This window comes from Mugil cephalus, chromosome 4, assembly GCF_022458985.1.
Source record: "Mugil cephalus isolate CIBA_MC_2020 chromosome 4, CIBA_Mcephalus_1.1, whole genome shotgun sequence".
In the NCBI taxonomy this organism is placed as follows: Eukaryota; Metazoa; Chordata; class Actinopteri; order Mugiliformes; family Mugilidae; genus Mugil; species Mugil cephalus.
Genome location: NC_061773.1, coordinates 15,718,752 through 15,728,035, shown reverse-complemented (window position 1 = coordinate 15,728,035; position 9,284 = coordinate 15,718,752). Strand labels below are relative to the sequence as shown.

The 9,284-nt window shown below is 44.5% G+C and overlaps 1 protein-coding gene across 2 annotated transcripts in view; it reads right to left on the bottom strand.

Annotated features, from left to right (window-relative positions):
- Positions 1-366: 366 nt before the first annotated feature.
- Positions 367-9,284, bottom strand: part of mtss1 (MTSS I-BAR domain containing 1) — a 60,194-nt gene continuing 51,276 nt past the window's right edge. Inside the window, exons 11-14 of one of the 2 annotated variants that reach the window (XM_047582836.1) lie at positions 7,211-7,333; positions 6,015-6,165; positions 5,636-5,662; positions 367-4,439 (exon numbers count right to left, since the gene is read on the bottom strand). In XM_047582836.1, coding sequence (XP_047438792.1) covers positions 3,295-4,439; positions 5,636-5,662; positions 6,015-6,165; positions 7,211-7,333 — 1,446 coding nt within the window. In that variant the 3' untranslated portion in view covers positions 367-3,294. The remainder of the gene's footprint in view (positions 4,440-5,635; positions 5,663-6,014; positions 6,166-7,210; positions 7,334-9,284) is intronic. The other variant, XM_047582837.1, reaches the window with a different exon arrangement.

Sequence of the window (9,284 nt, the reverse complement as noted above, 5' to 3'; positions counted from 1 at the left end):
ACAGTTCCTGCTCCTGCTCTCATGAATATTGTTTTTATTTGTTCTACATAATGAACTTTTTAGTAGTGTGTCTGTTTGTGCTTGTGTGGGTGTGTGTTGGAGGAGGGGGTGGGATGTACAGGATTGATTATTGTTCTTGATTATTCATAGGCCTACTTTTTGTATGAAAAGTGCTTTACAAATAAAGTCTGACTGATTGATTGACTGAATTGATGCAGAGGTATTTTTTTTCTCTGTATCTGTTGAAACAATAGTGAGAATATCTAGAAAATGAATATTCGCTGACCCCAGTGAATGCTTGATAGCAACGGTTGCATCTGCGCAGGGACAACAAATACAGGACTCAATAAAAACACCAAACAATCATTTCTTATCATCAACATCATCATTATTATTGATCCCACAGCGAAGAACAAAACATGTCTACATTCTGTTGGTTCACGACGTCGTTTGTTCATTCGTTTATTCCTTCGCTCGTTTCTCGACAGTCAGGCGTCCAATCAGGTTTCAGATCCTCAAACATCAGGAAGTTTCCTCCGTTTAAAGCTTTTCTACAAAAATACGACGAGTGTCGACGGCGTCAGGCCCCGATCACATCGTCGGATCAAGAAATCAACAGAAAAATACAATCAGGATATGCATACATACTTTTTAATATATAGATTTAGATCTCTCCCAGGAATAGAAGCGCTAATATATACATACACAACTGCTGTGGGGCTTATCGGGTCCAATCAATCAATGAAATGAATGAAGAGGAATCAGAATACAGCTTTCTCTGTGTCATCAGCAATTAAAAAAAAGACTTCAATCAGCTTCTGAATCAAAGAAATGCGCAAAGGTTTCTCTGAGAACAGACCAGGACCAGCTGAACAGAGACTGGACTGCATTTCCCAGCATGCAGCTGATCTCTGATGGGCAGCTTCGCAGCAGGGCCGCAGCAGCCAGGACACGAGGAAGCTGTCCGCAAATGTTTTTTTTCTTTTCTCATTGATTAATGCACAGTGCTCCGTTTTCCTACTTTAATGAACGTGTCTGCTTCAGGCGTTTATTCTGGTGGAAAATGTCTAATAATTTTTTTTTACTTTCTAAAAAGTCACATTTTAAAGCATTTGGTCTCGGTCGAAGCTGAGCGACACAACGAAAACAACATTTTAATAATAGCTCACTGCTTCTCATTCATCTACAAATGTCAGTTTTAGACCAAATGTTTACTGAGTTATTTAAAAGAATAACCAACTAATTCGATTCAGCCGTAATGAACTCCTCATGTCGTTCAGATTCCTCAAAATGTCAAGCTGAGCTCATTCCTGAGCGGAGGCTGCGGCCCTGCATCTCATCGTCAGCTTTAAGAGGCAACAGGCAGTTTGACGTCTCGGTAATTTGATCTGCGTTCGATTATTTCGCTTTCACTCACCAGCGTCGACACGGAGCCCGCGGCAGACGAACCGATTTAAGACTCGGAAAACTCAGCTGAGGACAAAAAAAGTGAACAGCGGCTCAATCAATAAAAATACGTGAGCGAAAATAGAGCCAGCTACTTCAGCCCAACCAGACTCTGCAGATAAATATTAATTCAAGGTAAAGGATTATCTCATCCCAAACAACAAAAAACTCTAGCAGTGTCCTCATTTATTAAACGCGTCAGATCCCTCGTCTGCTGAAACAGTTAAGTTTTATTGCCTGACCTTTTTAAACTACAGCCATCAGAGGCTTTCAAATAAAACATGCCGCCATGTCGGAGAGAAGAAAAACAATCACACGTCTACATTCAAAAACTGCTCATGTGTAATATGAATAAAAATATCGGATAATTAGTCAATCGGCCAAAAAAAGAATGTGTTTTAAATTTAACGCGGCAGTGAACTGAACGTTTGAAGGTTTCAGATGATATTTATTATATGTATTAAAGCGATGGCTGGTGAAATATCCGTCTCAAAGCATAAGTTTAATCCCAATAGAAGATTTAGATCGGCGCCTCGTGTTCTTTAAAGAATCGCGCAAAACTCGTACCGCCATCTAATTACATTTAAGACTTTAAACCAACCTCCAGCATTAAAAATTCACAAATGTGTTTATGGCCGTTTATAACAGTTGTGAAAAAGAAAGGCCGAACTGATCACTTTAAGGTGCAGTAATAAAAACAGATTTGCAACTGCTCCCTGATGGACGAACTGTGAAAAGAGGATTTCTGGATGTGTAACTTCACAAATATAACGATTAAAGATAAGAACGTGTCTGTGATGTGGACAGAATCGAAGCGGACTGTTTTATGTACATAATGAAAGACAATTAACATTAAGACTAAATACGTCTCTGTCAGTTACACAGGTTTAGGTCAAGTCTTCAAACATGGCGGCGTCCTGTAAATTGCATTAAGGGCCCGCGTGTGTCGACGGCCGCCGTGATCTGCTCGTCATAGCCAGCTATGCTCCCAGCAGAGACCTCGTCACGCCTCCCGAAACGTTGCCTCTTAAAGCTGCCGACAAATCGCTGCCTTCTCATCATCTTCCCCTCGTGCTAAACCAGCTAATTATTTACAGGTAAACCACACTTAACGTATTTAGTCTTCAGAGGCACCATTTGGCATCCCGGAGGCAGAAACTGTCAAAAGAGGGGGGAGTCCAAATCATCGTGCTGAAAGAACATCCGGCCTCCTCGGGTGATGCAGACGCTCTCACCGATCTGACATATTTACAGTCTAGAGACCCCGTCAATGCTCCTCTTTGAGATGACTGAAACAGAATCGTACAAACAAACAAACTGGACCAACGCTGACCCACAGCCGGCAAACTAAAACCTCCACACACCGTGGTTCAACCACACTTTGGAGCTACTGGACTGATCATCAATAAATCCCCACTCTCCTGGGAGTCTAGACCAAAAAACAAAAAAACAAAAACAAAACAAAACAAAAAAAAAAGAAGCAAATCATACACACCCAGGGGGACCGATGAGGATCTGAGACGCGCTAACTTAAACGATCGACAGTTCTAACAGTGAGGCCGAGTCACACGAAAAATCTTTATCCACAATCCAAATGAAGCGGAAAAAAAAAAAAAGAGGAAAAAGGCAAAAGAAGTTCGCTGCAGCAGCGGCAGGAAATGACAACTACATCTCCAAAATATTTAAAGCACAAATCTAAACGGCTGAAGGGAAGCAGAGCTCCGTCAAATAAAACGTGTCCCACGAGTTCCAGCGGATTAATCGGTGTGTTGCGATTTCGCTCCGTGCAGCCCGCGCCGACAACACCTTTGGGCGACGAGGGGCGCAGAACGACCCCGTCGCTCGGCCTCACTTGTGATTGGCCGGAGGGGGCAGGAGAGGGGCGGAGCGATCGTTGGTCAGGGTCCTTTTGAGCTTCACTTTTTTGATGAGGGTCAGCATATCTCCACCTCCTTCTCCTCCGCCTTCTCCTCCTCCTCCTCCTCCTCCTCCTCCCTCCTGGGGCGGCTGCTCCGGGTTCTCGTCCTGGGTGGCGGGCGGAGGAGCTGGATAGTTGGCTATTGGGCCCAGGATGGAGGGCTCCGTCTGGGCGGCGGGGACCTGGTGGTGCTGCTGCTGCTGCTGCTGCTGAACAAAGATCTGTTGGTGCTGCTGGTTGAACTGCTGCTGGTGCAGGTCTTGCTGCTGATACTGACTCTGTTGGTGCTGCTGGTTGAGCTGCTGGTTGAGCTGCTGTCGGTGCAGGTCTTGCTGCTGATACTGATCCTGCTGGTGTCTCTGGAGCAGTGGTGGCTGTTGAAACTGTTGCTGCTGATGCTGGAGCTGCTGCGGATGCCAGTGCTGTTGCTGCTGCTGCTGCAGCTGACCGCGTTGCTGCTGCATCAACTGTTGCTGGTACTGTCTCTGTTGTTGCTGCTGTTGCTGCTGTTGTTGTTTGCCGTTGCTAGGCTCTGGCAGCGGGGTGGGTACGATGGGCATGGGCACAGGGATGGGCATCTGACCCGGGACCAGCTGGTAGTACGGGGAGGAGGAGGGAGGTAGCGCGCTGAGGCTCTGTGTGGAGGTGCAGAGTTTACTGTTGTGGCCTAAACCTCCTATCCCTCCGGCGGCGGGCACGGCGAAAACGTTCTCGTCGCTCCCGCCGGTTCCTCCCAGGGCTTTGAGGGGAACCTGCGGGGTGCTGATGGGGATGGGGACCCCTCCGCTGATCGTGCCCCTGCGATACGACGGCTTGGACGACGGCTTGCGCCTGATGGTGGCCGTGTGCGACGGCAGCTGGCGGACGGAGCCGCCGCTCAGTTCGGACTCGGCCAGCAGGCTGACCGTGGAGGCGGGACGCTTGGACTGCGCGAACTCCCTGTACTGGAACCTGAGGTCGGAGTTCCTCGGGATGGTCGAGGACTTGTCAAAGTCCGACTGGCCGCCGCCGTGGGGGAGGTGGCGCAGGGAGATGGAGTCGACGTCTCCGTGGAGAGAGATGGACTCGTAGTCGACTGGAGGGGAACAGACAAAAGGGGAAATGTTGGTTTCGTTGCGATGACAGACTCAAAGCATCCCCTCATCTGAGGAACAGATGACAGGAGGAGCAGGAACATGTAATTGCATCAGTGACTCATTGATCGCGCACGCGGACCAGGGATGCATCACTGTGGAAACTCTTATCTCGCAAAAACAGAGAGCATGCAACCCAATTACTTTTAGGTCACAGACACACACAAATCCATCATAATGTTCAGGATAACGAAGTTAAAAAAAACAAAAAAAACCAAAACAAAACAAGACGAACACGTCACTTTGTGGAAATGACGTAAAAGGCACGAAATTAAAAAAGGTCAAAGACGCACGGGACGAGGGACGAAATTATAGAGAGCACAGCTGTGCCGCACGAGTCTTACGCTTCGACTGCACAGATGAATCACAGAAACAATTAACTATTTTCATGGCTCTGGAAATGTAATATCCTCGTGTCTTAAAACAAAGCTGTTAATTTGAGGCCGTCTGGTAGCTTAATGCTGACAACCATGATGATTCTGGGTGAACAGCGGTAGTGTCGTGTTAATGGAAACCGAGGTCTGTGAGTGACCAAAGATCGTTTGAGGGGGAAAGAGGCAACACTTTGTTTTTTTTCTACATAATGGTTTTCCTTCTTCATGTTATCCATCTTTGGATACAGCCTGCTGTCCTGGAACTTTTAAACATTAAATAGACTAGAAGTGTTAAATAATCCTCAAGTCTAGTTGTTGTTCTTTTGCATTTTAGGAGTTAATTCCTTCTAGTTTTATGTGATGGTGCTCTAATAGTTGAAGCTTCTGTCATGTTAAATTTGGATCACATGCAGACTAATCTCATTGCACGGTCTCATGACACCACAGTCAGATTTCTAAGAAGACGGGGCAGAGAATTACACATTTACATTTCGTTTTAACGAAAGGATGTGGTCTGAGTGATCGTCTCTGAAACGCGTCCTCAGTGTGTGCACTCGAAGCTATTTGTGATTGCATCAGTCGAGACACGTGTTAACACCAGGCCTGAACAGGGCCTCGGTCTCTGATTAATTATTCCTGGACTCTGAACGTCAATCCATTCGTCATGCTGGATGTGAGGACATGCAGCTGAACCCTGCGACTACATGGGGAGGTAAGCAGACAAGAAGGCAGACGGATAAACGGACAGGCAGTCAGAGACCTACCATAGAGGGGAGGATCTCTCTTTACAGCTGGAAGAGAAGGGAGGAAGTTTAAGCAGAGAAACACAACAGAGAACCAGAGAGGAGCTAGAGCACCAGAGAAACACTGAAGAAACTAGAACACAGTTCAGCTGAGAGGCAGCAGATTTAGTCATAGGAAATCTAAATAAAACAGGGGACACCTGAGACAGATGGACGTGGGAGGGGGGGCTGTTTTCGGTGGTGAATCTGCCTCTTTGGTTCATATCTGAACTGTGTAACCAGGCGCTCAATTACATCTTGTATGATTTAGGCTAAATGTTGGATAAAATGTGCCTTCTGAAAGCGTAGTGAATACTAATGTGAAAAGGGGAGTTGCTGCTTTGTGTGTCTCTGTACTCACCGTGTGTGTGGATGGTGTCCTCAGAGCAGGACGGGGTGGTGGTCTGGGTGCTGTAGCCGCTGGAGCAGTGCAGAGAGTCCCTGCTGCTGCTCGGGGCGCCCGAACTCAACGCACCCAACGTCAACGCCAGCTGATCCCGAGCTGAACAAGACTGAGACACAGAGAGTGGGGACAATGTTACAATGTGAATGTCTCACACCATTAAACTCCTGAGACACTGCGTCCTCATACGGGGACATAGGTTTTATTGCAGCTTATTCTGCTTCATTTAAACCCGTTGTCCTCATTAGTGGACGATGTCGTCTGCCATCTAGTGGTAGCAAAGGTTAAAACTTATTTATTTACGCTTATTAACGTGTCTAGTTTGATACGACTCACAAATTTAACACATTTCATCAACAGCAACGAGCTACAACATTGCTAATTAGCAAGTACTCGTTTGAGGACATTGAGACTTCATTGTTCGCAATTCTGCCTTTTATGTATTGTCACACATTTGGTGAATTCTTTGTAATATAAATAATGAAGTAATCCCAGTGTTCACATATGAGGACGTAGATTTTTTTCAAAAAACTACTACTTCCTGTTCAAATTTGATGCTTAGTTAGTTTTTATACATCTTATACGAAATTAAAAATGCATACGAAATAAAAGCTCGGGTCTCAGGAGGCTACATGTGTGTTGACTTTCTCTGTGTGAACAATCGCATCTGTAACCGAGCGGCTGATGTTGGAGCCAATGAATACTGAACAGCAGTTACTTTTACAGAAATCACTGCAGCAGAGAAAAAAGAGTAGAGGTCTGAGTAGATGGTGTATTGGAGGAAGAAGGAAGAACCGATCACAGAGAGCACAAGTGTTAGTTGAAAGTGTGACACTTTTAACTAACTAACAAAGGCCTCTGGTGTTGAAGAACACAAACAGAGTAGAGGCCAAGTAGAGTTCAGATGAGAGGATATTTGCTCCTCTGCTGCCCTCCTGTGGATTACGAGGATGCTGTTTTTATTAATATTCATAATTTTATTCTGACTACTGCTATTATATTTCAGAATATTGTTTTTATGAGTATTTCCTTCTTCAGTCATCAACAAAACTGTTTTGTTGTCAACTTCTTAGTACGCTGAATGTGTTTCTGGGAAGCTGTTTACTAAGACAAGCATGTTTTTGTAGTTTTTTTCATTTCTCCCTGTGCGTTACCTTCCCAGACGCAGACATGGCTCGAGCTCTTTCTCCAGGGTGTGCGAAGGCGTTGTGTGGCGGCGCCAGCAGGCCGTTCTCCCCCCCTCCAGACGCCAGCTGATTGGTGGAGCCAACCGAGTCCTGAGAGAAACAAAACAGTCACAAGTCAACCGACACGCACCGTCAGCGTGAACAGCAGCACCGATGGCTAAGTAAACAGAGTGTAATCCTGCTGAGTCATCATTCATCGTCACTTTGCGACTCATTTTCCTCCGCAGAGCGCCCGTGAAAGCAGGTATGAAGAAAAGATTTTAAATAAATGGCTCCAACACACCTCTACAATGTATCGATAGAGCAAACGAGGCATCATCCAAAACATAACGTACCTGTAAATGTGCTGCATTTAAAGCCTAACGAGGCCTGATACGTAGGCACATTATATTAGATTCATTATTACAGCAGCCACTGACAAGACGACACTGACAGTTATAACAACACCAATTTACTGGTAAAGGGGCAAGACTCGAAATTTCTGAAACAGACGGGGCATCACTGGAAAGATGCAACAAGGAGCTTGACAATAGGACGAAGGCAGCTTAAGGTTTCGAGGATGGGACGACGTGATCGCGTGTGGAAAGTCGTACATACAGCAGAGAATCGCAGCGTACACTGCTTCTTAGCTTAGGACTTGGTTCATAGTAAAGAAGAAGAAATACTTTGTAGTTCAGATGAGCGAATGTGTCAATCACTTTTTAAGCCAAACGCTTTCTGAAGCGCTGGTCAGACCTGTTATTAACAAGCGTCCCATGTGATCCCATCACAAGCGTTTACCTTAAGTAGGTGCGTTCCAATCTGATGCTAATAAGACTAGATTGACAGGTTTGGTGTACTAAACATGTACTAAAATATGTTGGATTGTTGTTACCGTGTAAAGAAATTTAAATTTGTGGAAGAAATCTGTTTGGGAAAATTTAAAAAAAAAAAATGAAAAATTTGTAATCACTCACAGATTTTGTGAGCTCCCCGTGCAGTACCTCCACGGAGCCCCTAGGGGTCGCGGACCCCCTGTTGAAGACTTATGGCTTAGGCTATAACTCAAAAGCAGGAAGCGTCCACATGCAGAGTAAGGTCACTATCAACAAAAATCTGTTTTAATTAAATTATTAAAGAAATAAAATAAAGACCGTGGTCATTAGTGAGGAAATAAAAGTCTCTCTCTGTTAAGAAAGTTCTGACAGTGATCTTTACTTTTCTACTGATCATTTCTAATAGTGGTTGTGTGTTTCTTTTTGACTCAATGAAGCAGAAACGTGCAACCATTCAAGAGGACGTCCTCAATGAGCCTTGCATGTGTTCGAGCTTTAAATTTGTTAAAAAAACAAATACGGAAAATATTCGTCACATTTGTTTTTTCTGAGGCTGAGACGAGACATTGACGACCTAAGACTAACATCTGAAGATAGAACGGAAGAACAGAGCATCTGAAGATGCATCAACCTGCTATTTATGCAGCATCCATCATGTAAGCAACCAAACTATGAGGTTAAATAAGTCTCATCTAAGCAGTTGCTGTTTTGCACTACATCGAGTTATTTTTACTGACACATTTAAACAGTCTACAGTGTAACACAAAATGAATGTCACAGTTTGACGTAATAATAATTAAAAGTTGAAGAAAAAGGAATTACTTTTGTGGACTAAAACTATGATAGAGAGAAACGGCTAAAATGTGACTAAGACTAACAAGCACTTTCATGAACCCAAGTCCTCCACCAATCTTACTGTCCAAAACATGACAGGAGTCTGGCGAGAAGTTGGGAAATATCTTAAAGATTCCTTTTCCCTTTCCTGTTTCAGCCTGATCTGGAGTAAGAGCTTTTTTCAGTCCAGGAAAAGCAGATGCAGGTTATAAATTGTGTGAATAAAAGACATTTATGGTCATAATGGGAATATCCTAACAATGGAGGAGTTGATCAGGAGAATATCTCTCACAAACATTTCTTCAGATACCTCCAGTTAAGGAGTTTTATTAGAGCAAATCAGATTCATCACATGTCCGGCCTGCCCCTGACCCTGTTGGAGAAAACTAAGA